The 19,265-nt window shown below is 47.9% G+C and overlaps 1 protein-coding gene across 1 annotated transcript in view; it reads right to left on the bottom strand.

The window, feature by feature from the left end:
- BCAN (brevican) overlaps positions 1-19,265 on the bottom strand; it is a 44,694-nt gene that overhangs the window by 13,673 nt on the left and 11,756 nt on the right. The window contains exons 6-7 of the mRNA XM_063146224.1: positions 5,381-5,701; positions 617-1,801 (exon numbers count right to left, since the gene is read on the bottom strand). Coding sequence (XP_063002294.1) covers positions 617-1,801; positions 5,381-5,701 — 1,506 coding nt within the window. The remainder of the gene's footprint in view (positions 1-616; positions 1,802-5,380; positions 5,702-19,265) is intronic.

Below are 19,265 nucleotides of genomic sequence, written 5' to 3'. Positions count from 1 at the left end.
GTTGACTGCCCCCCACCCTTTGCCAATCTGAAATTGGGCTTCAGCACTCATGAGAACATGACTCAAAGATTAATGTTGAGGTAGAGCTGAGATGCACACTTAAGTAATATCCGGGATATTAGTTCATTAGTGTGTGTGTGGGGAATAAATATGCACAGGATGGAAAGTGCGGGGGGGGGGGCACACAAGACACATACAATAGGGTACATACATCCAGCCAAATAGTTCTTTTCTAGAAAGCTTTTAATTTTGTCTCTTTTTTATTAGTTTCTTTGTTATAAGCAGTGCTATTCTCATTCCTGGTTTGTTTTTCATGGAAACAGTCATTAAAACACTTCATAGAAGTAGGAGAGATTTAAAGAGCATGCACTCTCTAGAACTAGTTTCTGTTTGTTTGACAAAACATGTGCTTCTCTGGTTCCTTTACCTTCCCCAATCCAGTCGATGAAGGAGGAGGGGAGAGAGAAAGAGGAGGAGGAGGAGGAGGAGAGAGATATAAATAGGAAAGCAGCACAGCTTTGGAAGGAACACTGCTAGGTCAGATGCAGGGCTCAGTGTGAAAGGTCAGCCAAAATGGCGGCCAAGAGGACCAAGGCAGTACAGCCAAAAGGGTTACCTGAAATGTTCCCCCCTGCTCCCAGGCTGGCGCTTTCAGTGGGCAGGACAGGCAGAGGGTGGGTCGTGGTCAAGGAGGGCTCCATGAATGGAGTGCTCAGGAATGCCAAGCCTGGCAGTTCTCCAGAGGTGCCCTCAGCGGGCGAGGTGACAATGTTCTTCTCTCCATCACGCCTCTCTTTGCTCCCTGTTGGCAGTGTGGCTGTCATACTGGTTTCTCTTGCCTTGTCTGAGTCTTCTGCTGATGGGCCTGCTTTGGCACTACTTATGTCTTGGGTGTCAGTGGCCTGCCCAACCTCATGCTCCTCCTCAGGAAGATGGATGCTGACTGAGTGTCCTGAGCCAACCAAGACCTCCTCAGGACTGGAACTGGGAAAACTGGTGGTGCTAGCAGGGGGAAGCCAAACAGACCCAGAATGCTCCTCGCTCTCTTCTGACTGACTGGCAGCCATTGTGCTTGGGGATATGGGGAGTGCTGTATCCCACACCACAGTCATCTCCACAGGTGTGGCTGTCCCTGGAGGCACAGCCCCTGAAGACTCTGCATCCCCTGACGTGCTGGGGTGACTAGGGAAGGGGCGGCTGGTGAGTCCAGAAATGAGCCTGCCCCCTGATGTTGTGTGCATGGGGGACTGCTTGGCCTGCCCAGCTGTGGTGGGAGCAGCAGCTGCACCAGGCAGCCCCATGTCCTCAGCCTGATGAGGAATGCCAACTCCTTCAGGATCACTGTAGCTGATGCTAGTATCACGAGCCACCTGTTCTAGAGGAGAAACCTTCCTTTCAGCAACAGCCTCCGAGGCAGGTGACGACACATCTTTGTGCAGCTCGTCAGAGTCGTCCGCCTCTCTGCTTGCCTCCTGGCCCTCCAGGTTATAAGAAGAGTCAGCTTCGATGGTGCCTTCTCCTCCATGCTCCTGGGCAGGTTCTGCAGGGCCACGGAAGTCACGGGGTTTGTTCACATCTTCAGACCTGCTGAGATCTGGAGAGATTTCAGGCCATGTATGAACAGTGCTGCTCTCCACTACATCTCCCACAGTGGACTCAGGCTCCTCTGACGTTGCCTCAGAAGGCCCAAGCACGTTCTGCTCCTCATCCGACTCCTCTTCTTCTCCCTGCTGACTTGGATCCAACACCTGGTCTTCCTCTGTGCTCAAGGCTTGCTCCGCATCCAGCCCAGGCTCTTCTTCTGCAAAATGCAAAGGAACCACATGAGACAGTAAGAGCTCCCCAGAGAGAGAAATCACTCAAAGGCTGTGCATTCAGAAGTCAGCATGCTATGCAAAGTGGCAAGAGCCAAAGGTGAGACCTGACAAGGGTGTCCCATTGCAACTACAACATTTTGTCTGTAATGAATTTTGTACACTGCCCTGTGATTTGTAATGAATGGTGGTATATAAATATTTAAAACACACAAACAAACAAAGAATGAATGAATGAATAATATTGGGCAGCATCCAGCATCGCCAATCACATTATTGGCATAAGTGACCTCTAACAGTACGCCAATAGCACAACACCAGGGAAAGGCATCATGCCAGCTTATGCTATTGATGGATTGCTAGAAGTCACTTATGCCAGCAGTACATCAATAGTGTAAGTGGAGCAGCAGTGTTGTCTTCACATCTGTAGATGTGGGAGAGACTCCTGCCTCAGTTAAAAAAAAGCAAGGAAAAAAAAGCCAGAGTTAAAATAATATTTTTGGGGGTGGACAGAGAGATACCATTCAAATTGCAACATTTGATTTTGAATTGAATGAATGAAAACAACTTAGATGCCATTGGCTTGTCTGATGGTGTCAAATCCTCCTCTCCATTTTATCCTCACAACAACAACAACCCTGTGTGGTAGGTTGGGCTGAGAGTCTGTGACTGGCCCAAAGTCACCCAGTGGGTTTCCATGGCTGAGTGGAGACTAGAACCTGGATCTCCCGACTCCCAGTCCAACACCTTAGCATATCATACATCAGGTGTCAAGTACCGATGCAGAATATTAAAAGAATATTGAATGAGCCATAAAGTGTGGACCCTAGAATCTCCAGCAAAAGGGATCTCCGTTAGCAGGGTTGGGAAGGAAAGCTCTCTGCATCAGACGCTTCTGCCGGTCAGGGGAAGCAGCGCTCTGATTCCTGCATTGAGCAGGGGGTTGGACTTGATGGCCTTATAGGCCCCTTCCGGCTCTACTATTCCATGATTCTATGGATAATAATCTGGCTCAGTAGAAAGCAAAATGTGCACATGTGTGATGAGCCATGATGCCTCTCTGCAGCACCTTCTCTGCTCACGGCAGGGCCTGGCTTCAATTGCAGACGGCGTCCCGAGTTAAATGAGCTTCAGATCACTGGGCTTGGGAGGACCTTCAGCTGCCTTGACCTGGGAGAACAGGTGCTGGTCAGTGTAAAGCCCATCAAGGCAAGTATTGTCTACTGCACTGACCGACAGTGGTTCTCCAGCGTTTCAAGTGGGAGCCGTTCTCAGACCTAGCTGGAGATGCTGCCGGGGACAGAACCTGGTGCCTTCTGCAAGACTAGGAGCCCCACTCCTGAGCTACAACCCTTCCAGGGGTGAATTATGGGTGATGGAAACATCTCTCCCCCACTTCCCTCTTTACATATTACATTTATTACATGCACAGCAAACAGATTAGAATATTTTTCCTTATTGTGTATAAGCTACAGAGTTTGAAAACTTCAGGGGTTTGGGGTGTAGAATTTGGACTACAGAATTCTGATACCATGTTCTTAGCACAGTCAGCCCTGGCTCAGAGAGTAAATATCAAGGTGTTCTTGATGGTAGCCCCACCACTGAGGAACCCCCTGCCACTGTAACATTCTGGCTTTGGAGAAAATTGAAAGATTTATTGCTGCCTTTAATGGCATTGAATCTAAGTATCTGGCTCAATTTACTGACAGTGTTTGGCTCAATTTCTGACCACAAAAAAAGTTTGCCAGGGGAGGGGGATGTGGTTAGAGGATGTCACCACCTCTACAATTACTTGTGCTTAAGTAGGTGGGGAGCTAATTCTTGTCCCATCCACTGGGAGTCCCCATGTGGACACAGCATGTTTGGATGTGGCTTACAGGCATAAAAGCTAATGGGCATAGGTCAAAATCATCTACTCCATTCCTGGATCAAATGGGGTTGGGCAGGGTGGGCATAGGGTGGGGAGACTGGGCTTGCAATTAGCCCTGTGCATGTTGGGCTCATCCATATGAGCCCTTATTTATGTATTTATTTATTTATTTATTTATTTATTTATTTATTTATTTATACATTTGCATCCCACCCTATATCACAAGGATCTCAGGGTAAAAATATCCAGAGTTCTCAGGAGTGGTGCAGACACACCTGGTAGGCAAGGTGGGAAGGGAGGCACAATCCCCCTCCCCAACTTTTGATGTGGATCAGGCAGGGCACAACCTGTGAGGGTGCTGCACCCAAATTCATTTGCAGGTTTGAGATAATCTTACTCATGACCTGCAGCCCAGTCCTCTGAATTAGTCCTACTGTGTTCTATGAGTCTTTCTCCTAAACCAGAGGAAAGAGGATTGCATCCTCGGAGTGATTTTTGCGCTAAAAATAATACGGTGACTTGCAATTTGAGGTCCAGGCCAGAAGGCTTTGGTGTGCCTGGACAATCTACAGGTTTGATGGAGGAGACCTCCCATTCCAGGGTCTCCCTGTGCAACTGTCCATCCATCTCTCTCTCTGCAGTCCTCATGCCTCTGGCCTCGTGGCTGAATCTTGTTTTCTCCAATGGCTCATGGAAGGCACTCTTTGATTTCATTTACTCATTTTTAATCTGTTCTTACAAAACAGTTACACACACACACACCCCCTGTGCTCCTCCACCCCTCCATGGAGCCCCGTGTGCACCCTCTTCTCTGGCTTTAGCGCTCCTTGCCATAAACAATCTGTAAGTCTTTAGGGTTCGCAACAGGCTAACATGGCTGCTCTTCTAGTATTGGCTCTGTGGACTGTCCAATGGTATGTTTGCATCAATATTTAGATCATATGATTATACAGCAATATATTTATAGAGTGTTCGTATTGTTTTTGATCCATTTTTTCGCCTTCCCCCAACCTCTCCTCTCAGTCTCCTGTTCAGACTGAGGTTTGTCAATTACCTCACTTGGGAATACAAATTTGTCGTGCTTGCCAATATGAGGGCCATTAGGGTGTGAGTGCAGTTTTCTTCAGATTTTCTGCTCTGGCTCCGATCTGAATTAGAGTCAATGTGCCTCCTTCCATCCCAAGCTGGAGACAGAGAGGCTGGGAAACAGTTCTCCAGGGTGCCAAGATACAAGGTATTCTGGGAGCTACGTTTCCCAGGGCCCTTTGCGTCTGGGATGCTGCCGAGCATAGTGGCAGGAGAGGGGAGATGTTGCCAGTATCACCAGGGTAGGGGAAGCTTCGGAGCCAATCGGGCATGTAAAAAGCTTGCTATTTTCTGGGTTTGTGGAGAATGGCTTTGGTTGTCATGCCCAATTTCAAATACATCCAAGGGGACTCTTCTGCCTTCTACATTGTCCCATAATCTTCTCCTTCTTAATTTAAAATTGTCCACAATGGCCCAGAACAGAGAGGAATACCCAGCTAACCTGGGTGTCCCTCTTTCTAGGGATTGCCAACACTCCAAAGATCTCTCTGGCTTGTGGACAGAGATTGCAACTCTTCTCAGCCTCAGGGAGGCCCTCTCAAGCCAGGAAGGTTCCCTGGGGTGAGACACATCCAGTCCCCCTCTCGTCCCTTCTTCCTCCTCCACCTACCATGCCCACGTCTCTCTGCGCAAGCTCCATCTCTTCCTTCCCCCCCTTCCTCGTCTCTGTGGCCTGGTCTTAGTTCACAGCCACCTGGGCCTGCCTCGGGCCATTGTGGGACTGCCTCTTCAGGCGCACTGCTTGGCTTTTGCTGCGTCTCAAGGAGGTCCTGAAAAAGGGGCATGGAATAAATGGCCCCTCGGGATTCCTTCGCCACCTCACGCTCCGCTTTGGGCAGCCGTAGCTCTTCCATCTTTTCTGTCACAGTCACAATCTCCTTGCTGCCCTCTGCCTCAGGGACTGGAGACTCAGAGAAAGGGCTTGTCTCTTCTGTGGGCAGAAAGAAAGGGGATGTTACTGCCTCTGCTCTTTCCTCTGGGATCCTTCAGAAACACCATTTGAAAGCAGCCCTGGGCCAGAACATTGGGTGGGGCAGGGAGCCAGGAGGGCTCGTTCACGTGCCTGCCCTGTTCATGCTGCAAACGGGGCTTGTGGGTGTGTCTTTTTCATACACCAGGCATTCAGGGAGGAGAAGGCAACCAATGAGTGGATTCGCATCATCACTGCAGCGGTGGGTTGTGGTGTGTGCCGGTGGCCATTTTGAATATTCAGGCGCTGGCAGGAGGTTGCCGTGGCTTGTTGTATCATCCAAACCTGGGCAGCAAGGGTTGTTTGAGGGTTAAAAAAACCCTTGCATAAGCCTGCAGCAGACCATAGGTCATTTGATGGTTGTTTAAGACTGAATATTCCTGAATTCCTGAATATTAGAAATGGCTGCCGGCTCATGCCAAGCATGGAAGGTGGAGGCAGACAAGGTCCTGCAGGACACATCCCTGTAGCCCCCCCTATGTCCCCATACAATGCTGGAGCTCCCTGGTTTCCAACCTGTTCTGGGGAGCCAGGTCGAGGTGCTGCACTAGCTGACTTGCGGGAAAGAATGGAGGGAGTGCTAAAACTCTATCAGATCCCTGATACACAGCAGGTGGGGATTATATTGGGACAGTTGGAGGGTGCAGCCGAGAAGGAAGCAAGGGCTTTGTCCTCAGAACAAACGGCAACAGTTGATCTAGATTTTAAAAACTTGGCTGCTGTATTTGATCACAAGACTGTTGCTCAAATGCAAGGGCAGTTCTTCACATGCAAACAAGCTCTAGACGAGCCTTTGCTACATTTTATCCATAGGCTGGAGGATCAGACCACGGCTATTGAGCATCTGGAGTTGGGTAGTTTAGGAAATACAGGGGGGAAATTAAAGGATAAAGTTATTGAGGGAATGAGGGATGGCGCCCTGAGTAGACCATTATCGCTGCATCGAAGCCAGCACCCAGAAGAAGGCTTCTGGCAGTTTCGGCAATTGGCTTTACAACTGTGGGAACAAGAGTCAAAGAAGAGAAAGACAGAGTGGCAAAGCACGGTGCGACCACTGGAATCTTGTGTTCTGACACAAAGAGTAGAGAGGGAAGAGGAGAAGGTGGGAATGGAGGAGATGATTAACTTAATGGAAAAGAAGTTTAAGGAACTGGTAACGGAGTTAAGAGAAGAGAATCGACGGCAGAGGGAAATGGTCAAACAACAAAGAGAGCACAGGATTGGCTCCAACTGGAATTTCCCAACACAGCACTTTGAATAGGATGTATTTGGCTGTCCTATCTGTTACCGGTGTAAGAGATCGGGACATATAGCTCGACAGTGTATCAATAGGTAGAACTAAGTGAGACACACAGGAAGTTAGATGGAAGAGGAAGTCAGGGACACAGACTTTGATTGAAGGAATACTCGCCCAATCAGGAGGTGACACAGCAGTCAGTGACTCAGCACTCTCAGGAGTCAGTCAGGGCTGGAGAGAAGTTAGTTAGAAGTTATGTTTGTTTGAGGCAATAAAAGTTTTATTTTTATATAATACTGCATTCCTCATTTGCAACAAACCTATCTTTGAAACATGGTGTCAGAAGTGGGATGGAACGCTTCCACCAGCTCACTTTTGGACAGACAGTACATGTCCAATCTGACCACAAGCCACTGGAAACCATTGTGCGGAAACCATTATTGAGTGCCCCAAAGAGGCTTCAAAGGATGTTGATGAGATTGCAAAAGTATGATGTACAGATCCAATATCATCCAGGCAAGCACCTGGTAATGGCAGACACATTAAGCAGAGCATATCTCTCAGAGCCCAGTGAAGATGGTTCAGTTGAAAAGGACATAGAGTTAATAAATATGCTGCAATATCTACCCATTTCACGGCCACGCCTACAAGCAATACAGGAAGGCACAGAGCAGGATACCACCTTACAGATAGTTAAACGCATTGTCTTGGATGGTTGGCCAGAGACCAAACATCAGCTACCAGTGGAAGCTATACCTTATTTCTCAATGAGAGAGGAGCTCAGTGTGCAAGATGGAATTCTCTTTAGGGCAAACAGAGCTATCATCCCAGAGGCAATGCGCTTGGACATAATGAAAAGGATACACTCCTCACATATGGGAATTGAGAGCTGTCTGAGGAGAGCGAGAGAATGCGTATATTGGCTTGGCATGAATGATCAGCTGAAAACTTACATGGCACAATGTGAGATCTGCAATTCTCTAGGTGACAGACAGCAAAAAGAAACACTCCACCCACATGAGATTCCAAGGAGGCCTTGGGAAAAGGTAGGAGTAGACTTATTCAAGTTGCAAGACAAAGACTACCTCATAATGGTGGACTACTATTCCAATTTCTGGGAGATAGACTCCTTGCTAGATACCCGATCTCGAACAATTATCAGAAAGCTTAAAGGACACTTTGCCCGTTATGGAATACCCGATGTTTTATTTTCAGACAATGGCCCTCAGTTTGTGTCTGAAGAATTTAGGGCCTTCAGAGCACAGTGGGAATTTGATCATCAGACATCATCACCGGCCTATCCCCAGAGCAATGGGAAAGCTGAGTCAGCTGTCAAGACAGCAAAGCGTATTTTGGTCAAAGCCAAGAAAGCTGGGACAGATCCATATCTAGCTGTCTTAGACCACAGGAACACCCCATCACAAGGCTTGGATGCGAGTCCAGCTCAGAGTCTCATGGGTCGAAGAACTAAGACCTTACTTCCAATGCGAGGAAATTTGCTGCAGCCAGAAATCCGTAACAGACGAGCTGACTCTATAGCAGAACAAAAATCTAGACAGGCCCATTATTATAATAAGTCACCCAAAGATCTACCTGATCTACACAGTGGTGAGCAAGTCTGGATTCAGCCAGCAGGGCAAGAGAACAAGGAATGGCGAAAGGCAGAAGTACAAAGGCAAGTGAACACACGGTCATTTGAGGTGGTGACACCAGAGGGTCAAGTCTTCAGAAGAAACCGTAGACATCTGCGGAGGAGCAGCCAACTAGTATCAAATGCAGGTGTGCAGAACCACAACCAAGAACAGCAATTCCAGGAGGAGAGAGCACCCACTTCACAGTCTGGCCTCCAGGCAAGAGGTCATTCGGAATCCCCTGCCAGAGAGACTGGGGAGATAGTTGAAATGTCCTGACATCCTAGGGATACCCATGATACTGCTTATCACCCCAGAGAAACTACATCTCCTATAGCAAAACAAGTAAGAACTCGAGCAGGTCGCCTGGTACAGAAGCCACACCATCTACAAGACTATGTTTAACTTTTTGGGGGGGGGGGGGTAAATGGGAGTTGTAATGTATTGTTGGTTAAAATAAAAAAAAGGAAAGATGTATCAATAGGTAGAACTAAGTGAGACACACAGGAAGTTAGATGGAAGAGGAAGTCACGGACACAGACTTTGATTGAAGGAATACTCGCCCAATCAGGAGGTGACACAGCAGTCAGTGACTCAGCACTCTCAGGAGTCAGTCAGGGCTGGAGAGAAGTTAGTTAGAAGCTATGTTTGTTTGAGGCAATAAAAGTTTTATTTTTATATAATACTGCATTCCTCATTTGCAACAAACCTATCTTTGAAACAGACAGTGTAGGCCACACTGTAAACGATATAGCCCCGAGTTCAGGGGAGGAACATCGGGGCAGAACCAACAACAACTCTCCCCAGAGAAATTAGAGGAGAGGTAACTAGGGAAACGGCCAATAGTCCTAGTCAAATTTGGAGGGGTTATTGTACCTGTTTTGATTGGTACCAGATCTCAGTTAGCCACAATACAGTAAGGGAAATTTTTACAGCATTGGAGCTGGGAAGAAATAAAGTGTTTGCCTCAGGGCTGGACCCCTCTCATTAGTGGAAACACTCAGGAAATCTCTCAAGTAGGATATGTGGAAAAAGAAATAGAATGTTTAGGCAAACTAATGGCCCAGCAGAGCTGCATTGTGGTGGCAGTGGAAAGCAAAGATCTCCCGCCCGCCTCATAATAGGTATGAACATATTACAGGGGTGCATTCCTGAGCTCTTGGAGAAACTTCAGGAAAGTGAAGGAAGGACCAATCAGGCCACATGGAAGCATGTTTGGCAGGGTGTGCAGCACTTGGTAGGATACACCGATGCCAATGGAAGGGTTGGGAAGGTGACTAGTGCTGCTAATAAAGTAATAGAGATTCCCGCTAGGACAGAGACATTAGTGCTGGGAAGAGTCAAAGTTCCAAAAAGGGGACAGAAATGTACTCTTTTAATAGAAGATTGTTTAAGACACCCAGATTGGCAGGTCGGAAGGGACAAGTGGGACAAGGCCTTATCCCAGTGAGAGTGTGCAACTTTACCAATGGCATTCTTAAACTCATTCCACAGCAGGATTTAGGGAGTAAGTTCCAAGGTACTGATGTTAATTGATCTGTACGGGGTGTAAGAGAGTCCAGGGACAAACTTACGAAAACCGGGGGTGAAGAATGTGACATGGGTTGTCATGGTAATGGAAGGAGGGGTTAGAAGGGGGTGGCAGTTGGGAGTGGTTGGAAGAGTTGTTGTGGGAGAGAGAGAAAGGGAGAAAAAATGGTGGAGGAAGAAAAAAGAAAGGAGGAAGGTTTTCGGGGGATTTGGGGAAAATAAGAGAAGGCGACGTTGGACAGAATGGCTGTAAGTTAGAGCAGGGAGTTGGGCAGCTGGCCACAGTGAGCAGCATTGCAGGAGCGGCTTCAGGAAGTTCACCCAGGCAATGCTCAGGGACGGCTGAGCAGCTGTTTAGGAGTTGAGATAACTCAGGGACTCATGGGATGTTAAGGGTTACGCTGTTACTAATAAATTCTTAAGTTTTGTAAAAAGAAGGGCTTCCGTGTTTGACTAAGTCCTGGTGCCTCATCCAGATGCCTTACTAACGGTTACACTGGGGGCAGTGGGGGCAGCATAGTTCCGTTCCTGGCCTGCTTGGGGGCTTCCCATTGGGGCATCTGGCTGCCTACATGCGGGAAAGCTCCATGGTGGCTGTGGATCTGTGCCCCATCAGTTAGACGATGCAGGCGCAGGTGTGCAGCCACCGTGGGACTTCCCCACAATGCTGCGTTTTGAAAAAGTCAGGAATTACCCTGACTTTTTCAAAGAAGCCTCTTATGGAAATTTTGCATTATTTTCACTAACTCCCCACCCCACCCACAAATTGATGCCTCGATATATATTCCTGATCAAAAAGGTATAAAATGTGACCTCTGAAGTTTCAGGCTTGTAAGACAAAGTGCAAGATTGAAATGAGGGTGAGATAGTGCATCTTGTTGACTTCTCAGACAAATGGGTAGGAATAAAACCTTTATATCTTGACGAGGGCTGCTCCTATGAAAGGATTGTTAATGAGTTTTTTGTAGCAAATTTTATGCTCTTTAATTTTGTACTGAGTCATCTTTTCTGTGAGATTACAAATAGTAGACTTATTGTGCGAAAACTGGATTTTGGGCGCTATTTTTCAAGATATTATGATGATTCCTGAGACGCCTCTATATTTAATTTTAATCTACATGGTCGTAAATACCACCATACAAAATTTCACACTTGCATCACAATGTGCATGATTTTGATGCTAAGCCACTCTACTAAAAGGAGCGATGTCAACACGGCACTTCTGTCGTGTAACATCGCTCCATGGCCAATCTGAGGCCAACCCAGGGGTGGAGCCTGGTGGAAGAAGACCAGCGATTGGTCGCCTTCCACCAGGGAGAGGGTGGGGTGGCTTTGGGATGCGATGGCAGGCCAGAAACCCTGCACTCCTTTCTCGGTGTCGGGAGTATATGACCCCGCCCCGGGAGAAGGAAAGCACGGGATTGAGGAGGGAGGTGGCGCCAACCCGGCACCATGAAGACAGCCCCTGTGCAGCAGCAGCACGGGTCTTTGCTCTGCTGCTCCTCATGTCCTTTGGAGGGGGCAAACCCCTCCCTCACCTGCCTTACCCCCCCCCCTCCATGCATCCCCCAGCTCCAGTGACAGGCCACAAAAGGGTCAGGCAGGGGAGGTTTCAGCCCCCTCCCCTGATGCTCCTTCTGATGTCAAAAGGGGAAATGGAGAGGGCCACCAAGAGCTACAGGCCCTGATGGCTATCTCGGACCTCTGGGATCAGAGGCGGATGCAGCTCTCAAGATCTACCCCGTTTGGTCCTCACTGTCGGGCTCTGAAGGGATCTCAGCCGATGCAATACATGGGACTGAGCTCCTAGGCTCCTGCTCCCTTGGCAGACACATTTGGTGGCCTGATCTCAGTGGAGCTGGTTCGGAGACCACAAGCGTGGCTGGGTGTCTCCCTCCTCTGGGGGTGGGGGAGGAATCAGGTGTGAGCTTCTCTCACACACTCACATTGGGTCCCCCTAATGACCTCAGCCTTTGGTCCTAAGGAAATCTTGACATGATACACCTGAGTGAGGGCCAGGCAGATTAGTTTCCATAATATGCAAAATCTTTGCTAATTATGCAAATCACTCAGCTGGTTGGGAAATGGTTAAGGAACCTCCACCCTGCCTGCTGGCCTGCCCCACTCCCAATCCACCCCTTTCAGTTGCTTAATAGGCAAACAGGAAGGCAGGAGGTTTTCTGACCTACAGCAGCTAAGTAAAACAAAGTCTATGGCTGAAACCCTAGATGTACTTGGAAGTAAGCCTCACTAAACACAGGGGCCTTTACTTCAAAGTAAATATGCAGTGGGTTACACTTTTAAGCCCTGCTCAGGCATTTGCCTGAAGGCATTAGGGCTTAAATTGGGTAGAGGGGCCAAGGTCAGACAGGGCTATAGTCTCATCAAGTAACCCACACACCCACCCCACTCGCAAAGGCTGCAGGAAGCTTAATCATCTGACTTTCTTTTCCTTATGCATGAAATGCCTTAGATCTACACCTTGTGTCAAATCATCACGAACGCGGAATAAAAAGCAGGAAATAACACTATGAAAGTGGTATATGGAATGTGGACTGTGCCCCAACGATTATCAGTGCACTTCAATACCGCTATAAAGTGCACTTCAGTACCGCTATATTCCTCTCTGTATGATTTCTTGAGCCACAACTTTGAAACTGATACCACTGTAAAAAAATAATTAAATTACTAAGTTTTATACAACTGTTCCCTTTTAGAACATAAACATAATTGGGGTGGTGAAATCAGGGATTAGAAGGGAGGGGAAGAGCAGGGTGGGGATTAATTGGCAGCACTAGGGACCTCCCTTTCTGGGAGTACCCTCTACACAATCCCTATGATAGAACCTCTTGCATTCCTAGCTCTCTTTGTGAGTAACTCATAGAATCATAGAATCATAGAATAGCAGAGTTGGAAGGGGCCTACAAGGCCATCGAGTCCAACCCCCTGCTCAATGCAGGAATCCACCCTAAAGCATCCCTGACAGATGGTTGTCCAGCTGCCTCTTGAATGCCTCTAGTGTGGGAGAGCCCACAACCTCCCTAGGTAACTGATTCCACCGTCGCACTGCTCTAACAGTCAGGAAGTTTTTCCTGATGTCCAGCTGGAATCTGGCTTCCTTTAACTTGAGCCCGTTATTCCGTGTCCTGCACTCTGGGAGGATCGAGACGAGATCTTGGCCCTCCTCTGTGTGACAACCTTTTAAGTATTTGAAGACTGCTATCATGTCTCCCCTCAATCTTCTCTTCTCCAGGCTAAACATGCCCAGTTCTTTCAGTCTCTCTTCATAGGGCTCTGTTTCTAGACCCCTGATCATCCTGGTTGCCCTCCTCTGAACACGCTCCAGCTTGTCTGCGTCCTCTTGTGGAGCCCAGAACTGGGCGCAATACTCTAGATGAGGCCTAACCAGGGCCGAATAGAGAGGAACCAGTACCTCACGTGATTTGGAAGCTATACTTCTATTAACGCAGCCCAAAATAGCATTGGCCTTTCTTGCAGCCATATCGCACTGTTGGCTCATATTCAGCTTGTGATCTACAACAATTCCAAGATCCTTCTCGTTTGTAGTATTGCTGAGCCAAGTATCCCCCATCTTGTAACTGTGCCTTTGGTTTCTATTTCCTAGATGTAGAACTTGGCATTTATCCCTATTAAAATTCATTCGGTTGTTTTCAGCCCAGCACTCCAGCCTATCAAGATCACTTTGAAGTTTGTTTCTGTCTTCCAGGGTATTAGCTATCCCACCCAATTTGGTGTCATCTGTAAATTTGATCAGCGTTCCCTGCACCTCCTCGTCCAAATCATTAATAAAAATGTTGAAGAGCACTGGGCCCAGGACTGAGCCCTGCGGCACCCCACTCGTTGCCTCTCCCCAGTTTGAGAAGGTTCCATTGATAAGTACTCTTTGTGTCCGATTCTGTAGCCAACTGTGAATCCACCTAATAGTTGTTCCATCTAGTCCACTTTTAGCTAGTTTGTTAATCAGAATGTCATTCTGGAAGTGCCTAGCAAATTCATTACAGCGGGCCTCAGATGATTCTACCATGTTCTTGGGACCAGCATGTAATAGCCCCCGGACAACTCTAAAAAGCTCCGCTGGGCGGCAAATTGAAGATTTAATAGTGGCAGCAAAGTGTTGTTCCATCTAGCCCACTTTTAGCTAGTTTGTTAATCAGAATGTCATGGGGTACTTTGTCAAAAGCTTTGCTGAAGTCAAAGCTTCCTATATGTATCCTTTTTTGTTTTCAGGTCATCTCTAAGCTTTTTAGGTCATCTCTAAGCTTGTGGAGCCACATTGGTTTCCTCTGTTGTCTTCTACCTTTTCTCCTTGTTGGAATTGTTTGTAACTGTGCCTTTAAAATTTCCTTTTTTAAATACTCCCACCCATCCTGCACTCCTTTTCTCATTAGGCTCACTTGCCATGGGACCTTACTTATCATGGTTCTGAGTTTATTAAAATTAGCTTTCCTAAAATCCAGAGTACGTGTATGGCTACGCTCGACTTTTGTCTCCTTCATAATCAAGAATTCAAGTATGACGTGGTCACTTTCCCCCAGAGTTCCCGTAACTGCCACTTTATCCACTAAGTCATCCCTATTGGTCAATAACAAGTCAAGGATTGCCGATCCTCTAGTTCCTTCCTCCACTTTCTGTAGGAGAAAGTTATCACCCATACATGTCAGGAATTTCTTGGAAGGGCCGCTTTTGGCAGTAATGGTCTCCCAACAGATATCAGGGTAATTGAAGTCCCCCATCACTACTACATCACACTTCCTTGAAACACTGGCAATTTGTTTCTCAAAAGTTTCGTCCTCGTCTTCTCCTTGATTAGGTGGTCGGTAGTAGAATCCGATTATCATATTCTTTTTATTCCTTGCCCCATTTATTTTAATCCAGGCGCTCTCGACGGGGCTCCCAGTCTCATCCGCCTGTATTTCTGTGCAGGGATAGGTATTTTTAACATATAGTGCAACTCCACCTTCGAAGCCAGTCGTTCATCCGGAGTATTTTTCTTTCCCTTTCTAATCCTCTTCCAAGAACCTGGAGGATGGATGAGAAAACTACCTGGGCCCCAAAGTTCTTCAGTTTCCTTCCCAGAGCTTCAAAGTCTGAAATGATTTCTTCGTAGCTCTGCTTGGCGACATCATTTGTTCCCACATGGATGAGAACAAAGGGGTATTTGTCCGTGGGCTTTATGAGCTTCGGTAACCCTTCAGTCACATCTCTAATCTGTGCTCTAGGGAGACAGCACACCTGGCGAGTCCATGGGTCTTCACCACATACTTGGGTTTCAATCCCACGCAGCAGGGAGTCTCCCACAACGACTACTCTTCTCTTCTTCTTGGTTGACCTACCTTCTGCCTCTTGGTCACTGTTGCATGGTGTCTCCTGTACTTCTTCCTCTGCAAACTGTCCTTCAGTCTCATTCTCCAGAAGCTGAAAGCGGTTGCTTAACTCCAATGGCTCCACCAGTGCAGAACGCCCTCTAATTCCTCCTCTCCTAACTGTCACTCTTTTCCAGGGAGTTTCCTCTTCATTGGCTTTCCTCCCCTCAGCATACTCTACTTCTGCTTCAGCTGGCTGTTGCTCTTCAATCTTGTGTGCTTCTTGTTGCTGTTGCAGTTCCACCGTTCGGTCTAAGAACTCCTCGTCTTCTCTTATTCTTTGGAGGGTGGACACTCGCCGCTCAAGTCCTCTCACTTTTTCTTCCAAAAGTGCCACCAGCTTGCACTTGTTGCAGGTGTACGCCATGTTGAGCTCAGGCAGAAACACGAACATTGCACACCCTTTGCAGGTCACCACCTCTAGGGACTCCTTTCCATGCTTTGGTTTTTTCCTTTCTGTTTATAGTGGAATTGCCTTTACTTTGTCCTGTCCTCTCTGAAGGTACACAACTATATGAGGATGTCTTAAGGGAAAGTAAGATATTTTGGGTGGTGGTGGTGGTGGTTTTGTGGGGGGGTTTCTCTTTATGTTTTTCTTTGTTTTTCCCACCTCTTTTTTATTATTATTATTTTATTTTTTTTATTTTATTTCTTAGAGGCCTCCCCCTTGACCTCCCCTGCCGAACTCCCCCTGTCAAACTCCTGTTTGCTCTTCCTGTTTGCTCACTCCCTGGGAATCTGGCTTACTTTTGTAGCTTCTACTTGATCTGGGCCAGCTGCTCTTCCCTGCTCCTGCTCAGCTCCAAGTCAGGAACCAGAATGAGGTCACTGAAAGGCCAACAACAATCAACAGCAATTAGGCACTGATTGCTGAGTCCAACTGACAATCAGGCCACTCCCCCTTCAGCTCCTGCAGCAACTGTCCACACCGACCCTCTTACTCAGCACTCAGGAGCACATGGCAAGCACACGGCCTCTTTGAATTGGCAGCCTCCTGGGTTTCCTTGAGGCTTCTCTTCTTCCCCTTTCCTTGGTCTCCTCTTTCCCTACACTCCCCCTGTCAAACTCCTGTTTGCTCTTCCTGTTAGCTCGCTCCCTGTTCGCTCGCTCCCTGGGAATCTGGCTTACTTTTGTAGCTTCTACTTGAGCTGGGCCAGCTGCTCTTCCCTGCTCCTGCTCAGCTCCAAGTCAGGAACCAGAATGAGCTGGGCAAGGTCCTTGAGCGGGTGGTGGCGGGCCAGCTCCAGACACTCTTGGATGAGACTGATTATCTGGATCCATTTCAGTCGGGTTTCAGGCCCGGCTTTGGCACGGAAACAGCCTTGGTCGCCCTGTATGATGACCTATGTCGGGAGAAAGACAGGGGGAGTGTGACTCTGTTGATTCTCCTTGATCTCTCAGCGGCTTTCGATACCATCGACCATGGTATCCTTCTGGAACGTCTGGCTGAGTTGGGAGTGGGGGGCACTGCATTGCAGTGGTTCCGCTCCTACTTAGCAGGATGGCTCCAGAAGGTGGTGCTTGGGGGACATTGCTCGGTCCCATGGATTCTCCAGTATGGGGTTCCACAGGGGTCGGTCTTGTCCCCCATGCTGTTTAACATGTACATGAAACCGTTGGGTGCGGTCATCCGGAGTTTTGGAGTGCGCTGTCATCAGTACGCTGACGACACTCAGCTCTACTGCTCCTTTTCATCCTCATCAGGTGTGGCTGTGGATGTGCTGAACCGGTGCTTGGCTGCGACAATGGACTGGATGAGGGCTAATAAACTGAAACTCAATCCAGACAAGACTGAGATGCTGCTGGTGGGTGGTTCTCTGATCAGATGGGGGGCGTTCAACCAGTTCTGGATGGGGTTGCACTCCCCCTGAAGGAGCAGGTTCGTAGCTTGGGGGTTCTCCTAGAACCATCTTTGTCACTTGAGGCTCAGGTGGCCTTGGTGGCACGGAGTGCTTTCTACCAACTTCGGTTGGTGGCCCAGCTACGCCCCTATCTGGACAGGGATAACCTAGCTTCAGTTGTCCATACTTTGGTAACTTCCAAATTAGATTACTGCAATGCCCTCTACATGGGGCAACCTTTGAAGACGGTCCGGAAGCTGCAGCTTGTGCAAAATACAGTGGCCAGATTGAAAGCTGGAACAGGGAGGTTTGAGCATATAACACGGATTCTGGCCCGCTTGCATTGGCTGCCTATATGTTTCTGAGCCCAATTCAAGGTGCTGGTCTTAACCTATAAAGCCCTACATGGCTTGGGACCACAGTACCTGATGGAACGCCTCTCCCGACATGAACCTACAGGTACACTGCGCTCAACATCTAAGGTCCTCCTCCGAGTGCCTACTCCGAGGGAAGCTCGGAGGATGGCAACAAGGGAGAGGGCCTTCTCAGTGGTTGCCCCCCGACTGTGAAATGATCTTCCCGATGAGGCTCGCCTGGCGCCAACGTTGTCATCTTTTCGGCGCCAGGTCAAGACTTTTCTCTTCTCCCAGGCATTTTAACAGCATTTAACAACGTTAAGTTTGTTTTTAATGGACCCCAGAATTGTTGTTTTTAAATGGATACTGTTGTTTTATACTGTTTTTATGTTTTTTAAATTTTTGTATACTTTTAATGTTTACTATTTTTAATTGTTGTAAACCGCCCAGAGAGCTTCGGCTGTGGGGCGGTATATAAATGTAATTAATCAATTAATTAAATAAATAAATAAATAAACTATTAGGTGGATTCACAGTTGGCTACAGAATCGGACTCAAAGAGTACGCATGTTTAGCGTGGACGAGAGAAGATTGAGGGGAGACATGATAGCACTTTTCAAATACTTAAAAGGTTGTCACACAGAGGAGGGCCAGGATCTCTTCTCGATCCTCCCAGAGTGCAGGACACGGAATAACGGGCTCAAGTTAAAGGAAGCCAGATTCCAGTTGGACATCAGGGGAAACTTCCTGACTATTAGAGCAGTCCTAGGGAGGTTGTGGGCTCTCCCACACTAGAGGCATTCAAGAGGCAGCTTTAGGGTGGATTCCTGCATTGAGCAGGGGGTTGGACTCGATGGCCTTGTAGGTCCCTTCCAACTCTGCTATTCCATGATTCTATGATTCTTGCCAGACGAGGTTAATCCTGTTCAATCCACATTGCTGATTAACTGCCAGGACAACACCATAGGTCAGTTTGAAATGACACCAACCAGTTAAACTCAGCCAAGTCCTTAGGACTGCCCCCTAGCCACACCACCAATAAGAGAAAGGCTACAGGTGCAAAGCACTCCTGGGAAAGCACATGGCGACGACAGCCAAGTAATCTCAGCTGCAATTCCCCTTCTGACCACTGCATAGAAGTATATAAACTAGTGTCATCCCCCAGCCCAGGGTGACCCTGCCTTTGCAGTGCGAGCTTCGAGGTCGTCACCTATTCTCGAGAATAAAGTTTTGGAGCCCAATGCCTTGACAGAGATCTTTCGAGAGTGTTTCATTATTGGACTTTGGTGCACTCGAATCAAGCACATTTTGTGCAACAGAAGCTTCTATTCTGTCTCTCCTGGCTTTCTGCTGCTTCATGCAACCAAGAGAAACTGGAAGAACAGAGGGGACCAAGTGGCCAAGCCCCAGGAAAGGAAAGGCAAGCAAGAGAGACAGGAGGGCCACCTCCAACACCTCGTCCCTGCCTCACAGACCTCTTCTCTCACCAGAAGCCTCAACTGGGCAGAAAGACTGCAGAGAAAAGATGGAGGAACCAGAGGGGAAA

This window comes from Elgaria multicarinata, chromosome 21 (genome assembly GCF_023053635.1).
Source record: "Elgaria multicarinata webbii isolate HBS135686 ecotype San Diego chromosome 21, rElgMul1.1.pri, whole genome shotgun sequence".
Classification (NCBI taxonomy): domain Eukaryota; kingdom Metazoa; phylum Chordata; class Lepidosauria; order Squamata; family Anguidae; genus Elgaria; species Elgaria multicarinata.
This window is presented reverse-complemented; position numbering and strand designations above follow the sequence as displayed.